Source organism: Haliaeetus leucocephalus, unplaced genomic scaffold, assembly GCF_000737465.1.
Source record: "Haliaeetus leucocephalus isolate CR32 unplaced genomic scaffold, Haliaeetus_leucocephalus-4.0 Scaffold150, whole genome shotgun sequence".
In the NCBI taxonomy this organism is placed as follows: Eukaryota; Metazoa; Chordata; class Aves; order Accipitriformes; family Accipitridae; genus Haliaeetus; species Haliaeetus leucocephalus.
In genome coordinates, this window is record NW_010972586.1 from 1,911,776 (window position 1) to 1,930,957 (window position 19,182).

Below are 19,182 nucleotides of genomic sequence, written 5' to 3' on the forward strand. Positions count from 1 at the left end.
AAATTCATTGCTGGTGTGCGTGCAAGAGCCTGTCTCCCTGGCATATGGGTAACATTCCTTAAGCGATGATGGCTTCATGAAGTTTACAGCACTGGTGACACAAATAGGAAGTGGCAAAAGGCTGTATATCACATATTAGTACCATTGCAAAATGAACTGAACATACTGCAGAGTGGTATTTGTAGATGTTGCTATGCCAGATCTTCATGAACCCAGAATGACTCACATTCAAAGAGCACTGACTGACTGAGGAAATAGTCAAACTCTAACAGTGTGTTTCTGTCACCATCACCATGGACTCACTTAGGTTTATGCTGTGACCAATGTTCTGTAGTCACGAATGCTGCTGTTGAACAGCTGGGACATACAACAGGCAGCGTTACAGGCAAGCAGAAAAATGGATGTAAAGATCTGAATCATTTGCAGATCAGTTGGCAACTGTCCATGTTGCTCTACTAGGTCACTTGACACCTACACAATTCACTCCTGTTCTTCTGTAGGTGGCAACAAATGATCCCCATTACTATGCTACATCCCTCAATGAAATTCTTGAGCCTTTCTAGCTTACTATCTCTGTTCCTTTTCAGGATGGAGAGCAGTATCTTATAGTCAACTGCGCTGAACCACTGTCCAGGAGAAAAACTGGATGACGTCCTTTTATCCAAACAGTTATGAGTCATCAATGCCGTTAATGCTTCTGCCTAATGACCTGACCTGCATCCAGACTGTGCTAACTCTAAATTGTCTGTATTTCAACCTTTGTTTTCTATGAACTCCATGCATGTGCAGTCACAAACCACAGTAAAACTGTGAATAATGGAGAACAATATGCTGCTTGAACCCCGGAGCTGAGAGTCCTTGACTATGCTAAGACTATCTGCTGACTTTATAATGCCTAATAGATCTTTCAATGGTCAATGAACCTGTAGGTTGAATCACAGCTATTTCTTGCTGACAAAGAAATGGGAGCATTATGGTTGCTTCCCTAATAACACTTCCCCGAAGTAACCTGGCTGTGATGTTCTTTATTGCAGCATTCATTTAGAGAATAGGTCCCTGAGAAATCTGGTGTAACTGGAACTGCTCTCAGCACAGGGACATGGACAGGATGGCCTTCAGAGGTGCCTTCTGACTTAAGTTATGCTATGATGAAGACGTAACCATGCTGAAAGAATGCCATCTGCCTGCAGGTAGTAGCAAGACTGGAAACAAAGTGCCAGACTGACGAAGAGACAAGGGAAGACACTGTCTGGGGGCTTTTACCTCAACACCTTGAGAGCATGTACTTGGACACTCCCAGTACACAATAGTGGGAGGTACTCTCTACCCTTGCCGACTACACAAGAAGCAGCTTCTTTACCATTTAGGCTTCAATTGTTTACCCTCTAAAAAGGGTAAAGAGGAGGACCTTGGGAACTACTGACCAGTCAGCCTCACCTCCGTGCCTGGGAAGACTGTAGAACAGATCCTCCTGGAAGCTATGTGAAGGCGTATGGATGACCAAGAGGTGAGTAGAGACAGCCAATAAGGCTTTACCAAGGGAAAATCATGCCTTCTATGATGGGGTGACTGCATCAGTGGACAAGGGAAAAGCTACTGATGTCATCTACCTCGACTTCTGTAAGGGCTTTGACACAGTCCCCTGCAACATTCTTGCCCCTAATTTGGAGAGATGGGTTTGATGGATGGACTGTTTGACACAAAAGGAATTGGCTGGAAGGCCACATCCAAAGAGTTGCGGTCAACAGCTCAATGTCCAAATGGAGATTAGTAATGAGTGGCGTTCTTCTGGGCTTTGTATTGGGACTGGTACTGTTTGATATCTTTACTAATAGCATAGACAGTGGCATTGAGTGCATTCTCAGCAAATTTGCAGATGACACCAAGTTGAGTCGTGCAGTCGGTTCGCTTGAGGGAAGGGATACTATCCAGAGGGAACGTGACCAGGCTTGAGGACTGGGCCCATGTGAACCTCATGAAGTTCAACAAGACCAAGTGCAAGGTCTTGCATCCTTACGATGAGGGTGGTGAGACAGTGGAACAGGTTGCCCAGAGAATTTATGTATGACCCATCCCTGGAAGTGTTCAAAGGTCAAGCTGGATGGGGCTTTGAGCAACCTGATCTAGTGAAAGTTGTCACTGCCCATGAAAGTGGGGTTGGACCTAGATGATCTTTGAAGGTCCCTTCCAACCCAAATCATTCTAGGATTCTATGATTCTATAAATAAAACCAAACTTTGTTAGGTTGAATCCATTGCTACCAAAGGATGAATGCGTTCAAATGACTTTTCTTTATCTGAAAATCTTCCTCCTTGCTTTAACAATTCACTTACTGTGGAGTTTACTTCACTTTCCATCATCATCAACAAGGAAGCCTGGGAATAGCATTGACAACTGCCCATACCTGTGAAATATTTTTTTAAATGCAGTATTGACATATTGCTCATGCACTATATAATCATTTGGGGCCCTGCAGGAAGTACAGACAAAGTTTCACATTTGGAGTTTACTGTTCTCTGAAAAAAATGCCTGAACTTCTTCCTTGTGATATGTCTTCAGCAGAGATTCTTGAATCAATTAAGAGTTGTACTCATTCCAGGTCCATTTAGAGCACTGTGATTCTGACTTTGTATACAGACACTAAGGTGTTGTCTACACTAGGAAAACTTTTAGAAAATTCCTCGTGGCTGTTAACACGAATTTATCTCCAACACTGGCAGCAATATCGGAACTCCAAGAGATGGAGGAAGGGATGTCCTTTACATATCAATGGATAATCAAAACTAGTTCTGAATATCTATTTACTGTTTTATTAATATCGCTGAAATAATATTTAACAATTTTAACTGAAGGTGGCACTGTTTTACAGTTTTAATATATTAATAACTTCCAGGAGTATATTTTAGGGTTCTTTAATGTAAGCTGTATAGCAACAGAACCTGAATTAAAAAACAGCCCTGCACAGATAAGAACAGAGAGGGTTTGTTCCCATTTAAGTGGAATTTGAAGCCACTCTAAAGAAGAAAGACAGGGTAAACAGGGTAAATAATAACAATTCATCCTTTTAAATAACAATGCATCCTTGCCAGGTAATTCAAACTTTAATATGAGCCTCAGTGAATAAATGATTTTTCTTATCTCGTCTTGAGGAAGAACACTACAAAAGCTGTCATTTCTCAAGCAGAGTATATAGAAGAGGCAAAGATAATTTCAAAATTAATAAATTGGGTTTACCCTTGTCCAGACTGATCTACGAATGTGAAAGGGAGGTAGCAAGTAAAGTTCTACTGAAAAATCAGAAGAGGTCATTCTGGCGCAACATGTGTAAAACAGGAAGAGGGAGGATGTGAAAACGAGGTAGGAAAAGAGCTTATATATAGCTATCACAGGTGTCACTGCATACTAATTATTGGGTTTTTTTCTGAGAAATGTCTTCAATATTCTACCAAGGAATTATCCAATCAATATTGTATTGTTTCAGACATATTTGCCTGGGAAATATCTGGAGTACAACAGACCCTGTAAAATTAATGCCATATAACACTGCCTCCAAATCCATTTTTACTTTATTTTCTCTTATAGCTAAAAAACTACCAAGACCTTGAGACAGAAACTGTGTGCAATCTTATATTTACTGATTTATTTCTTTTTCTTAAATAGGAAACTAATCTTCTGAATAATTTTCTGAATGACACTTGCTTTGGGAATGAATAAAGCAGTGCAGAAGGATAACTGCTGGAGATTAAAGATGAACTTGCTTTTATCAACCTGTGAATAAAGATCTAGAGTAGGATATTGTCCTCATTTGAGGCATACATTTAATGACAACCGAAAGACATCACAGCTGACAGAATATACTTCAACAACGATATGGCTCAGTGAAGCTTGTTGAACACAGATGTCTTGAACCATTTGCTCAAGCGGCCTTAGAAAATCTGCCCAGAAAGAAAGCAACCAATTTCATGCTTAATAACAAAAGCATAAAGGACTGATTTCTGTTTCAATTCATCATTCTACATTAGACAATGCTGGAAATCAATAGGCAGGCTAGCTAACACTTCATTTCAGAAAAATGAGTTAGCTAGATCCATTTTTAAACTACGGTGTTTAATTTTCTATCTTTGAAGAAGAACAATGCCCATATTAGTGGTTATTATGCTAGCTACAAAGATCATTCTCTGGAAGCTTAATGGTAGAGAAAACACTTACCCTTAATCACACTTTACTGTGGATAAACCAGGATTTGCCCCCACACTTTTTCTCCAATCTCATATATCTTTTACCTTGTAATCTGAGGGTACTGACACACACACTTTGGCTCCAAGGATCCCTTGGAATTCTCCTGAGTGAGAATTCCTTAAATCCAAAGAAGGACACAGAGGAGTCAGCACTGAGACTGTATTGACTGCATGACTTTCATGCACATCTTGCAAAAGGGTGAGGAATGAACCACAGGAGCTTCCCACTGGTACCGATCACTGGCCAGTGCTGTCCAATAAAGGGAAGTGACAGTGGGAATTCAGGGGGGAAAAACTACATGTAGGGAAATCCTTTCTCAGACTTTCTGATCTCTCCTCGTCCAAAAGAACAAGTAATTTGAGCAAAAGTTACAGGCAGGCAGAAATAGTTAAAGAAACCCCCAAAGCCTCTTGAAAGGTCTATGTGAAATGCTTGAGAAAGCACACTGACTGGTAAACACTGGTATGTTTGCCTAGGATTAAAAGTGCTTAAAGTAATTTGAAAACAATGTAACCAAACACTGCCCAATGTTACTAACATATTAGTCAACTTTTACATGAAACAGGGAAAGAAAATGAGATTTACAGGGCTATTTACTAAATTTATTTGTGAACAATGAATAGTAAGACTTCCATAATATCAGCCATGTAATTAAAAAATGTAATTCCACAAACAGAAACTGTCTGGTTTAAGTCCGTTCTAACAATCTTGGTGGTGAAAATGGTTGTCTGCATATATATATATATATATATAAAAAAGTATAAAGTTGAGTCTTATTTTCTCTATAATTTTGTCTTAACTGTCTTAGTGAACTAAATATTTTTCTGAGACAAAGCTGACAGAGAATTATTTTTTAGATTATTAAGGTCCTGACATATCTAATCCTATGGCTAACTTATGGTTAACTTTTAGTTCTTTTAAAAAAAAAATAATTCTTGGATAGTTCTACTTACACATTCTTCCCTGTTTTAAAGAAGAAATGCAACCTCTGACTAAGCAGGAGTTAGTATGACGTAGAAAGCTGGATCAGCTTTTTGTAAAACCTCCGAGTTTTTCTACGTGTAACTACTTAAATTGTCAATGGAATACAGATATAAAATAGCATGTCATGCATACTAAAGATTTATGATATAATATATCTTCATCAAGAATAGCACATAGAAAAATAATTTGGGGAACTGTTTTTAATCGTCTACGATATGAGGAAGGCAAGAAACTGCATCAAAAGCAACTATGAAAAAACAACAGAAGGGGCCTTACACAATGTTGACTGATGCAGCTCTGTTGATATTTCAAGATACTTCAGATATTGAAGTCTGTAGAGATGTAAAGTGATACCTTCCTGTTCAGCCCTGTATGTTTACTCAGTGATTAAGCAGAGTAAAAATAAAATAGATTTTAGTACTATTTCCAATTCACCAAAACTCATAAGTGAGAAGTAGAGAGAAAAAACAGATTTTAGTACAGTTTTCAGTTTGCCAGTACTATTATCAGTGCTAAAAACGTCTTTTTTGACTCAAGACTTTTAAACAAAGCTGTGAATTAACTTTCACTGGCAGAATCCCCAGTGCTACTACCGTCTTCCAGGAATGCCTGTACTTGCTTCTGTCAACCCCTTTTCAAGGCAATAGATGAGTGTAGATGTAATTAAAATCATCATTGAAAAATGTCCGGCTGCAGAGGCGACCATGAGACAACAGAGCTACACAATAAGTTGGCAATATCCCACAGTGTTAAGGAAGAGCTCATAACCAGTTCTTCTTTGCTATTGGTCTGCATTTTACTTTAAGATTACTATCTGAATTTTGAAAAGAATACCCTCTGCTTCCTGAAAACAGATATTGATGCTGCCACTGTTACGGAGCAGTCCTCATGAACAGACCACCCGGTACGATATGTCTTAGGGGCTATTCTTGCTCTGCTTCTCTGGTTCACCTTGCTCTTGGAGCAGCTGAAGGAATGAGTGGCTTTAACTCTTTTTATGACAAGAGGAGATAATGCCCTGCTGTCACATGATCAGCTGCTAATACTGACAGGTAGGGGCAGGGGAGAAATGGCAGTAGGGGGAAAATAGGGGGGAAGGGGATGTGGAAGAGATGAGGGGGCTACTGGGTGGGCAATGAAGGGTGTGACAATGAGGAGCAGTAAATCATAGAAACATAGAATGGTTTGAGTTGGAAGGGATCTTAAAGATCATCTAGTTCCAACCCCCCTGCCATGGGCAGGGACACCTTCCACTAGACCAGGTTGCTCAAAGCCCCATCCAGCCTGGCCTGGAACTCTTCCAGGGATGGGGCATCCACAGCCTCTTTGGGCAGGAGAGGTTGGGGATGGAGAATTGTGGGGATAAGAATGGTGAGAAGAATGGGAAGAAGAAGGGTCTAGAAGAATGATGGGAAGAATATTAGGAAAGACTTGGGGGGAAGGCTGGGGGGAATAACAGGGGAAAGACTCATGAGGAAGAATGGTGGGAAAGACTGGGGAAGGAATAATGTGGGGAAAGAAAAGGTAAGCTCTGGGGAAATGAGGAAAGAATGATGGGGTGAACACTGAGGAAAATGGGGATGAAGAATGGTGGGGAGGAATGGTAGGGAGAACAGGTGGGAAAACAGTGGGGAGAATGGCAGAGAAAATGGTGGGGAGAATGGGGACAGAAGAATGGGAGGAGGAATGGGGGGAAGAATGGTCCTAGGAATATGGGGAGGAACGAGGGGATGAATGGTAAGGAGAATGGCAGGGAAGAATGAGGAGGAGAAGGGGGGAAGAAATGGGCGAGAAAGAGGGAAGGAGGAGGGAAGGAAGGAGAAGGAATGAGGGAAGAATGGGTGGAAGAATGGTGGTGAGAAACGGGGTAAGAATGGGAGAATGGGGAGAGAGTGGGGAGAATGGGGGTAAGAATGGGTGAGAAAGAGGGAAGGAGAGGGGAAGAAGGGAGGAAGAAAGGGATGAGGAAAGGGGGAAGAAGGAGCAAGAAGGTAGGAAGAAGAAAGAAAAGGGGTGGGAGTGAGGCAGGGCAAGGATGGAAGTGGGGAGGATGGGGGGAATATGCAGGGGAGGGTGGCAGAGGATGGAGGAAGACGGGGGAAGATTGTGGTAGAATGAGATAGGGCAAATTGAGGGGGGTGAATCAGGGGTCCTGTGCCTTTCCACTTCTTCCCTGCCTCTCCTTGCAGCAGATAATACCTTGTGCACAGTCACTGCTGTGCCCTGTGTGGGCAGTAACACAGCAAGGAGGTATGGTAAGGAAAGCTTTTCTTCCCTTTATTGCCAAGGGCAGTGGCATACGGCTGTGATGACCTGGCCTTTAATGACTCTGGTAGAAGTAGCTCTCAGAAAGTTTCAACTTAGTTACGCACCTCGGAAATTTCCCACTCTCTGGAAGGAAATATAGAAAAAAAAGTTGCCAAAGTATAGCACAGTTCTTAAAGCTTTTTAACATCCCACAAATTCCAGGTCTCCCATTACTGTTATAAAAGTATTTGATGAAACAACATTAATGAAAGTTCAATTAAAACATCAGAAAGCACAATAAACTTTTCATAGCTCAACAAAAATGCTCCTCTCACCAATTCATTTCTCCTCCATCAGGAAGAGAACAACAAAAGTGGACTAATCTGATTTACAGAGTGAAAAACAACACTGAATACACTTTTTGTCAGGAGGGCAGGGGGAAAGTCTCCAGCTGGTTCTCATCTATATGCCATGATTCTTCATTTAGTTTACACTATTAAACTAAAAAACTCAGCTTTAATCTTAACTATTACAGTATGCCTTAGAGTAGATTCTATCATGTAGCATCCTTGATACAGTTTCAGACTCTGGCAAAACATCATCCCTCAAACTGGTCGTGGCCATATGGGTAGTAAATGTATCCAACATTTTTTCATTGGCGCCTACATTATTACGTCTTGTCACCAATGGTTTCTCGGGTTTTCAAGTAAATTGTTGCATATACTGTGGTTTGGAGCTGCTGAGATGAAGCCCTACATTTATCTGTATACAGCCAAATCCTTTTTTGGAACTTTTTTCTTTCTAATGAACTAACATCTGTTGAAAAAAAAAAAAGTCATGTTTCCAGAAAGCTGTACAAAAATGAGAGAAAACAAAACAACAGAACACTGCCAAGAAGCTATTGTTGCCAAGTTTTACATGATAAAAAGCAGCCTAGAAAATGATGGGTGAACAGAAGTGGGCATCATACCTGATCTGTCTTCGTTTTGTGAATCACACCTTCTACATAATTCTGGGATGGTCTTGAGAGAAGTTACAGAATACTGTAAAAAAAGAAAAAATGTGTATGAAGTAATTAAGTTAAAAAGATAAAAAGTAAGACTTTCAAGAGGTCCTGATGTCATGGGCACAGCCTAAATCTACCAACCCAAGGGTACTTCCGGCATTCTGATGGTCCTCTCAGGTTGCATGAGAAAAGCAGATGGCATCTGCTTTTGTGCCCCACCTTGAGGGATATCAAACAGACTTTCAAAGCTACAGCAAAGCATATCCCCACCTCAGATTTCTCCTTCCTGCAGATCACCATTATCTGAGTCACAAATACTTTTTATACATCCATCCTTTCCATGGAATGCAAGATACAACAAGGGTGAGAATAGATGTAGGCTTCACAGTAAATGTCAAGGTTTCTCACTTTGTCCACCTGGGCATCTATTATGGTGATTATACTGCAAGACACTTCATGCTTAAAAATTAGAATTCAAGCTTTCACAAACCAGTATGTAAAAGCGATGCAGAATATTTGCACCGTAGAGATTTGTTTTCAGAGAGGGATGCATACACATCCTCAGATGTATATGTACAGTATACATCTGTGTGTATGTATATGTACATATACACATCGGATGACAGGCTTATTTCTCTAAACTAGGCTTTATTAAAGCAAACTTGCATTATTACTTTGATGTGACAGGATATGCCTGATATTAATCAGTATGTTATTCTCTGAATTCAGCATTATAAAGGAAAAAAAAAACCAGGGATGACATATGTATCTTACTAACAGAAATCTTTTTCCTATAAACTTGTGGAATACCCTTGGTAAGACACATGATCCAGTGTTACAAAACTACACATTCTGACATACAGAACTTAAGTTACTTAATAGCAAGCCTTCTTTAATCAAATGCTTAAATGTTACAGGAATCTTCACTTAAACAAATGAAAATCATTATGTTTGTGAAAGATCAATGGCTTTGCTCATATAAAAAAAACTATTAAAAACAGTATTTTGGAAACTAAAACAGAAAAAAGCATTTAGGATTAGCACAACTGAAAAAATTTAAAGAATATATAAACACCATATGTTTTCAAAGACAGATATTTTTAGCTGGTGTGCTATTGACCAATGAAGTAAAACAACGACACATAAAACCACATGAGCATTCCACACAAAAAAGAAGTGGTCACACATTGTCCTGTCTTTTGCTGATAATTCATCATTCAAAGTTTGATGTGCTTCTGATGCACAGCTGGCAATCTGCTTCAAAATAATCTAAAGTCGACCTCGTGACCAATTGCAGAAGTAATTTACTTCTCTGGTGCAAGTTTAAGACTGTTGGTCAATTGATCGTTACTTTATTAAGCCTCAAAAACCTCCCATGCCTTACTTTTTCCCTTGCTGTCCTAATTCAGGGATGTATTGAGAAACCTCGAATACAAAAAGTATCTCTCATAAGTATTCCCAGGATCAACACAGAACTTATTAATTAAACTGTGTAGCAGTACTCTACAGAACTACCCAGTGACTCCAATCCCCATTAAACAAGGAGTTGTCTATAAGGCTGTGACTGCTCCAGGATGTGATGGCCTAAAGCGACAAAGGCCAGAAGAACAGAGTCAGGGAGAAAGATGCTACTAAATACAAATTAATACAAGTTAAACACACACATGCACAAACACCATGTGCTGTGCTTCACTCTAGTCATTGTTTAATAAAGATTGAGCAGTTAAGCTACACATCTTGCTATTTCAGCACAAAGACTCAGAAGGCAATGTTGAACTGGTCTAGTAAGATTCTTAAGAGAATCCAAGGAACATGTCTCCAAGGAATATGGTAGCTTCATAAGACCAGCTGGTGCAGTTTAAGCTATTACACAGTTTGTAATTCAATTAGAATGAGGCCTTTTGTATTCCATTGCTACGTGTTTTGTCAGGCAACCTCAAAAACAGAAAGCCGTATTTATTTTTGTCTTTTTTCCTGAACTTTCCTGGAAGAAGGGATTTTCTTTCTGTTTCATCATTGCACTAAAATGTATTCAGTAACCACCTCCCACCACCAAAAATCTGTTAGATGTTATAAATGTGATTATACATTTTAATCATATTGGTTTGATTTCATTAACGGATTTCCTCCCATTCACCTCTGTCCTCAAAAAGACTTCTGTGCATTTACATTTCTGCCATCTGTATTTTGTGGTCAAGATGTGAAGAACTGGCTTTTGGTCCAGGAAGCAATTAAAATTACTCCTTAAAGTGGACCTTGCCCAACCATAAGCACAATCCATTGCCAGTTCTTCCCTCTAGAACTACTTTCTCTCATACTCTAGCTCCAGCTCTGATCAAGAGTAATGTTTGTTAGCTTTTCTTCAACCAAAAATTTCAAGGTTACTAGTGGTATCACAGAGAGACAGCAAAAGAGGTTGAGATTGCAACCCTTCCCTGGAACAGAATTTTAGACCTAATGCTTATTCAATGGCATTTAAAATTAATTATTTCCCACTTTTCATTCAATAAGTTTAAGTTGTTTTACACACAAAAAACAATTCTCACATATCACCATTAGAGTAACCAAGTCAACCTGAGTTGAGGGCCATGCCCAAAGGCCTAAGTGCCTATGTGAGAGCTAAGCACATCAGGTTGCTTCGTTAGTCAATGCTTACTGTGATCGTTGGTATTTTATCAAAGTGTGTTGTGGTTGATGGTGAAATTCAGTAACAAAACTAAGGGCTTCTTCCCAGGATAATGCATACAATGGCATTTTTGATTGCTGTTTGAGGTTTGGGTTCCTGTTCTGCATTTAAGGCATGCCGAAATAGTGAATTTCAGTAGACCCCTTAAGAACTTTGTAAGGTGGAAGAACAGTATCAATAGCAAACAAGAGACAAGAAGCATTAACAAGTAATCCATGCAAATGCAAGATATTCCCGATTTTCTTCAACAGGCACTATTAATTCAGGGGAAAATGGAACCTCCCTTATCATACTAAACATTTGTTCATTATGTAAAACTGCACTACAGAATTTGAGTTAATGCAAATGTTAACCTTTTAAATTTCACATGGTTCTCAAATTTTAATGCAATGAATTTTAAACCCAGCACATGAGAAAAAAACCTTCAATCTCTACTAAGGCTCTTTTGTGCAGTGCCACTTGTCTGCCACTTGCAGACTCACTTGTGTCTGAGAAGTATCAGGAAGAAGAAATACTGAATCATGAATAGTAGCATAGAAATGTATACACAAAATAGTAAAAAAAAAAGTAAAATAAAAAGCAGAAGTTATTTTTTAACATTCTGTTGTGGAGAATATCTTTAATGTGTCCTGAAATTGAGTCAAAGGGCAAAGTTGAACACATAGTGTGACTCTAAGACCACGTCATCAGAACCACGACTCCCCCCCAAAACACTAAGGACCATGTCCTGCTCCAACTGGAGTCAGTATCAAAACTCAGCAAATTCACCTCCACTGGACCAAGACACCAGTGACTGTGTCCTGCTCTTAAATGCAGAGCTGCTTGTTTTCATTTAGATAGAGAAAACAGACACCTTCCTTCATTATAGCTTATTTGTTTCCAGGTGTTATTACTACTATAAGCCATTTAACAGTCTCATTTCAGTTTATTTGCTATTGTGGAAAATAAACTGCTACATTAATATTCAAATCCCATTAAATTAATACCTTTATATTACATATGCTTAATCATTTATAACTGTGCAACTCCACCCTTTTTCTTAGATATTTATTTGGGAGTAGCAAGCTACATCAAGACCAAGTAAAGCAACAATACTTGGTTGCAGAAAGATTTTTCTCAATAGTAGTGTCAATTTAAGCAGCTCCAGAGTAAAAAAGTGGAGGAAAGAAATTAGGCTGGCACAGCGCATTTGAGAAATAATATCTTCCCCAAACAAAATTCTTACTTAACAGCTGTGATCAGCATCTTTGGAGTACTGGTTAGGTTATTTGTGCTATGTATTGTTTATAGCATCTTAAATAGACACTCCTTATGTTATTCTGCCCTTTAACTTTAAAGGACACCTATATAGACACTAACACTGTTAAAGGTACAAAATGTCTGTCTGAATCTAACACTTTCTATGAACATTTTAGTGGCCATCTGCATTTTGTTTCATTCTGAAAAGGAAGAGAGGGAAAATAAAGAAGAAAATTATCAATGAGTTCATCAGCTGGATGGGAAATAAATCAACCCACTGCAGTTTATGCCTGTGCCTGTGCCTGTGCAGCTATGTAGGACCCTCCATGCTGAGCCCTGAAGTCCTGGTCACTGGGTAGGCAAATTCTGGCTGTGTGTCACCTGTATACCTGTGTGAACCTGAGGGGTAACCCAGCTCCTCCCATGGCCAAGGAAGAGTGTGACAGCAGGCTCAGGACGTGCCCCATGCGAATTAAATGGGAGGCCAGAAGATCGGCCATGCTCCTGACCATACATAGTTTACATCTGCCCTGCCAGGTGAGGACTGACATGAAGAAATTTTTCAAGCTGTTTCAAAATAACTGACAATTCAGCTGCTTAATTAATTTTTAATTCACTTACTGCACTCACATTTCACAAACTTTCAAATTAGGCCCAGTCCTGCACTGGCACCACTGAACCACGCTTTTATTCATATAGAGCTATTTGAATGATCAGAGCCATAATCTATACACTCAATCCCAAACAGTTTACAAATAACTAGCACCAGGAGCTCTGGTTATGACTAGGTGATTTGGTATTATTTCTGTAAACCAAGAAACACAATAGTTTAAATTTGCACAGTTTGCCAGCGCAGTAGAAATCCCATATTTTAATTAAAGGATTAGGAAACCTTCAGGTAACCATAACAATAGCATACAACTTACAAGCAGGAATAAATTTATTGGCAAAATCAAGAGTACTAATGGGAAAAAGGGGAAAGTTTAAAACATACTTTTAACTGTATCTATCATTTAATGCAACTTAAAGGTTATATTTTTTTTCTTCCTTTCTGTTAGTAGATATAATGAAGAAATAAATGAAAATATTCAGCTTGGTTGCTTAACATCATTGCAGACAGAATATTATTTTTGTTTAATGTAAACAAAGAGTCCCAGAAACCTATTCTGCTTTCTAAATTACACTCAAATATACTATACCAGATGCATCTAGAATAGTACCATCTTAGTTTGCAAAATAAGCACTGTATTTGCATTCCAGGGCCCTGAGGGAATTGGTAGTTGTAGTTGCTAAGCCACTCTCAATCATATTTGAAAAGACATGGCAGTCAGGTCAAATCTCCAGTGACTGGAGATATGTGAATATCACATCCATTTTTAACAAGGGTAAAAAGGAGGGCGCTGGAACTACCAACCAGTCAGCCTCACCTCACTGCCCAGGAAGACTGTGGAACAGATCCTCCTGGAAGTTATGTTGAAACATATGGATGACAGAGAGGTGATCAGAGACAGCCAACATGGCTTCACAAAGGGCAAATCGTGCCTGACTAATCTAGTGGCCTTCTACAACGGAGTGACAAGAGCTATGGATGTCATCTGCCTCAACTTCTGTAAGGCCTTTGGCACAGTCCTACACAACATCCTTGCCTCTGATTTGGAGAGATATGGGTTTGATGAATGGATGGTTAGATGGATCAGGAATTGGCCACATCCAACGAGTTATAGTCAACAGCTCAATCTCCAAGTGGAAATCAGTAACTAGTGGCATCCCTCAAGGGTGCATACTGGAACCAATACTATTTAATATCTTCATCAATGACATAGTGGGATGGAGTGCATCCTCAGAAAGTTTTCACATGACACCAGGCTGGGTGGTGCAGTTGATTTGCTTGAGGGAAGGAACGCCATCCAGAGGGACCTTACTTAACAGGCCTGAGGAGTGGGTGCATGCAAACCTTAGGAAATTCAACAAGGCCAAGGTGCTGCACCTAGGTCAGGGCAACCACCATTATCAGTACAGACTGGGGGACTGAGAGCAGCCCTGCAGAGAAGGACTTGGGGATACTGGTGAATGAAAAATTGGACATAAGCTCGCAACGTGCACTTGCAGTCCAGAAAGCCAACCGTATGCTGGGCTTCACAAAAAGAAGTGTGGCCAGCAGTCTGAGGGAGGTGATTCTCCCCCTGGTCTCCACTCTCGGGAGACCCCACCTGGAGTACTGCATCCAGCTCTGAGGTGCCCAGTACAAGAAAGACATGGACCTGTTGAGTGGGTCCAGAGCAGGGTCATGAAAATGGTCAGAGGGCTGGAACACCTCTGCTATGAAGAAATGCTGAGAGAGTTGGCTTTGTTCACCCAGGAGAAGAGAAGGCTGCAGGGAGACCTTCTCATGACCTTTCAATATATGAAGGGGGCTTATAAGAAAAATAGTGAACAACTGTTTACCAGGGCCTGTAGTGACAGGACAAGGGGCAACTGAAAGAGGGTCAATATAGACTGACGATAAGGAAGAAGTTTTTTACAATGAGGGTGGTGAGACACTGGAACAGGTTGCCCAGAGAAATGGCGGATGGCCATCATTGATGACTGTATTGGGTTTATGTGGCAAACCAGCAGTGGGGGGCTGCAGAGGTGGCTTCTGTGAGAAGACACCAGGGGCTGCCCCCATGTGGGACAGAGACAGTTCCAGTTGGCTCCAAGATGGACCTGCAGCTGGCTAAATCTGAGCACATCAGCGATGCTGGCAGCACCTCTGAGATAACATATTTAAGAAAGGGTAAAAAACACTGCACAACAGCAACTGCGAGAGAGGGGTGAAAAAAATGTGAGAGAAACAGCTTTGTAGACACCAAGGTCAGTGAAGAAGGAGGGGGAGGAGGTGCTCCAGGCATTGGAGTAGATTCCCCTGCAGACCGTGGAGAAGACCATGGTAGAACAGATATCCACCCTGCAGCCCATGAGGGACCTCATGCCGGAGCAGGTGGATGTGCCCGGAAGGAATCTGCAGCCTGTAGAGAGCCCACGCGGGATGGAGCAGGCTCCTGGCAGGAACTGTGGCCTGTGGAGAGGAGTCCATGCAGGAGCAGGTTTTCTGGCAGGACCTGTGACCCCATGGGGGACCCATGCTGGAGCAGTTCACGGAGGACTGTCTCCCATGGGAGGGACCCCATGCTGGAGCAGGGGAAAAGCGTGAGGAGTAAGGAGCGGCAGAGACAACATGTGATGGACTGAATGCAACCACCATTCCCCCTGCCCTCCTGTGCTTATCGGGACAGAGACATAGAGAAGTCAGGAGTGAAGTTGAGCCTGGGAAGAAGGGAGGGGTGGTGGGTACGTGTTTTTAGATTTTTTTCTTGTTTCTCATTATCCTATGCTGTTTGATTGGCAATAAATTAAATATCCACAAGTCAAGTTTTTTTTGCCTGTGATAGTAATTGTGGAGTGATCTCTCTGTCCTTATCTTGACCCACTTGGTGGCCAGCCACGGTCAACTCACCACAATGGGGCTTTGAGCAACCAAGGGGGGTTGGAGCTAGATGACCTTTGAAGGTCATTTCCAACCAAAACCATTCTATGCGTCTATGATAATGGAGAAATACACAGTTTCATTTTCTTATGTATAAATGCAACATAAACAAAACAAAAAAAAAAAGAAAAAAAGAAACCAAAACCACTTGCATATCTAATTACCTTTTAAAACAAATTCCTGTCTATTTTTTTATGTCTATTACATTTTGGTCATTTTGGCTGAAATGGTCTACAAGGGTCCGGACTATACACAGTAGCTTTCTAACTCAGGTACATTTGTAAGTACATCATTTTAACAGCCTTCTTGCTGCCATTATTTTTAGTCAGTACTTTTCTGCACTGGATTAGAACCAGAGGGCTAACAGGAACAATATAAATTGCTAGCGCTGGTGCTGTGCAGCTGCTCTTTCCATGGCAGGCTAATGATAAAATGTGAAGGTCAGGTATCTCTAAATTGTATATGGGGAGATATGAGTAGAGCACTAGAATAACCATGAATTCTCTTGTTAATGTGGATTCTGGCAACAAATCCTTTGTTCTCTTACCTGCTAAAGCAGGGAGTAAAAATGCTACCTCTATAATTTGTGCAGGTTTTTTATCCAAGGTTCAGTACCCAATGAAACAACAGCCTATTAAAACAGGCAGCCTGAGCTGTTCAGCGGAAAAGTGAGTAACCTAACCCACCAGTATGCAGCAACAGCCACAATGGGAGAGACATGGAGAGGTTACATCTATTATGTTTTACAGTTTTACAAAACTGCGTATAGAAACAGATACCAGGACATGATCTAGTATATAACAGTAATAAAAAAGAAAGTTGCCCAGAATAAGGTATTTGCTCAAGATTGGCTCATTCTTTTGTAATATCCTGGGCATTTGCCATATTCCTCTTTAATAAAAATTCAACATTACAGTAGGTAAAAAAAAAAACAAAACCAAACTTCTCCAAAAGGAATCTGTCTGCGAATAAAGCATCTGGAATGTTTTAAAATGAATCAAGAGTCCTGAATGCTAAAGGGAAAACCAGGCCCTTTGTTAAAAAAAAGAAATAAAACTATAAAATTATGAAAAAACATGGAAGGAGATGGTGGCACACTTTCTTTGACCTGAAAATTGAATTAATAAACTTTCTTATAGCACTTTTAATTTATGTATTCAAGTCCATTGTTAATCAGGCATTCAACATATTAGCAAACCTCTTACACAAAAACCAGAAACACTAGCAGTAGGAGTATTATTATGAGTAATAGAATATACTCTATCAGTGCTTCCTATAAGAACCACTAACAATGTAGATGAACAGTACTTTTGCTTTCAATTACAGCTGCAGTTGGTTTAGTTGTGACACTAACGATCAGTGCTGTCTATGAACCCCTGGAAGTCCTGCCTCTTTCTGTACCCTACCATGTCACAGGTAGCTACACCACACCTATTGATAAAATCTTGCTGTATTTGGAGATGGCTACTGGTGGAAAGAGCAGAGTAACAACTTACATGAAAAAGGAGCAATTCAGAGGTGAGAGAGGCAGGAGTTTTTTTACAACTGAAATACATTCAATTTAAAAAAAGGTTAAACTTATTATTGTGGTTTCTAAGGCTAACATTAGAGTGCATATAACTCATTCAAAACAAGACAGTAGATAAAGAACGAGAAATAAACCACATTTATTAATTTGATTTGCAAGTCATTTTTACTACCTGAAGGAGAGGAATCAAGTTTTCCTTCCAAGCTTATCAGAGATTTCCCTTACAAAAACACCTTATTTTATTCTAGATTCAACCTATTTAAACGTTCCTATATATGAGGTAAAAAGGAGTGTGGCTTCTAAAAATAGTGTTGTTTGTTATATCAGGATTGAGATATCCAAGATTGTCTCAACTTGAACAAATAAAATAAGATTTGTACTTACCGATATATCATCACTAAAATCTATTTCATCCAAATCAAGGTATTCAGGGGCTTCCATTATTCTTCTATGGACATTTTGGGTGAGTCAGCACAGTAGTAAAGACCTAATTAAGAAAAGAGAAATGGATTGTCTACTAAAGAGTCAAAACCACACAGAAATGGTTTAATATAGTTGCTAGATTACTGAAAACATTTAACTTGTATAGTAGGCTTTCATAACTTAATCCTAAAAGCTAAATATGATTTGCTATCTCTACTCTGCATATCATGAAGAAGCCATTTCAATATTTAGGGAGAATAGCTAAGTGGTACTTGAACTGGAAGTCAAAAATACTTGCTTCAGTCACTCAGTCCTTCCAGAAGTTCAATATAGGTGTAAAGACCTAAGCTGTTGAGCACCCTCATAACCCTGCAACCTTAGCTGTGTTAATGATGTAACTTCTGTTAAGGATGCTATTACTTTACTGGCCCGAACACAGCAACTTCTGTTACTATAGTTTTCCTCTGCTCAAGAAGGCAGAAAAGAACTGAGAATCATGCTGTGCACAGAAAACAAAATCCTATCACACCTTATCTCAACTTACAAGCAGACTAACACAGAATACAGTCAGTGCTTTACAGATGGATGATTTATCTCTCCTCAGCCTGCAAGTGCACTTCCCCCAAAATAGTAACCAAGGCAAAACCAGAATTACATCAGTGTGCACTGATTATCAGGGGCCTTAACCACTTCCTCACAGTAAGGGAAAAAGAAGAGAAAATTCTCTTGCAAGCAAGAAATTTGGCTGGAAAAGTCAATATGTAATTCTGAGTAAATTGGTGCTTAAACAATCAGAAGACCAAAGACAATAAAACTCTCATTACTTTCTTAATCCTGACTAGAATAAAGGTGTGCATTATCACTACAGACAGGCATAACAGGAGTAAAAGTGGAAAGGAAGCTGTTTTAAAGGAAGCTGAAAAAGAAAAGCATAATGCATTTTTAAATAATGTGAAGCACTACATAAGTCTTAAGTATTATTATGGAAGCAAATTAAATCTTTCTAGCACTTGTACATAATAAAAGGAAATGCTTAAAGGAAAAAAATAATACAAGCCCAGTTTATTCATATGACAACTGCCAAGAAATATGTTTATGAATAATGAATTCAGCTGCGTAGGTCTAAATAAAATCACTGTGTGAAACATTCATATGCAGTTAAGAATGTCTTAGGACAAGGGGTTTGAGGAAAATGCTTTTCTGCAGGTGTTATACTTATTGGCAAACAAAACCTCAGTCATTAATCTCCTTCATAATGCCCCACCCAAGCACAAAGCTGATCCTAAGACATCTGTCATGGTTTA

General features: G+C 39.8%; 1 protein-coding gene across 1 annotated transcript in view; it reads right to left on the minus strand.

Annotated features, from left to right (window-relative positions):
* Nucleotides 1-17,944, minus strand: part of SNCAIP (synuclein, alpha interacting protein) — a 54,731-nt gene extending 36,787 nt beyond the window's left edge. Inside the window, exons 1-2 of the mRNA XM_010561693.1 lie at nt 17,840-17,944; nt 8,441-8,513 (exon numbers count right to left, since the gene is read on the minus strand). Of these exons, the coding sequence (XP_010559995.1) occupies nt 8,441-8,513; nt 17,840-17,896 (130 nt within the window). The 5' untranslated portion in view covers nt 17,897-17,944. The remainder of the gene's footprint in view (nt 1-8,440; nt 8,514-17,839) is intronic.
* Nucleotides 17,945-19,182: the final 1,238 nt, after the last annotated feature.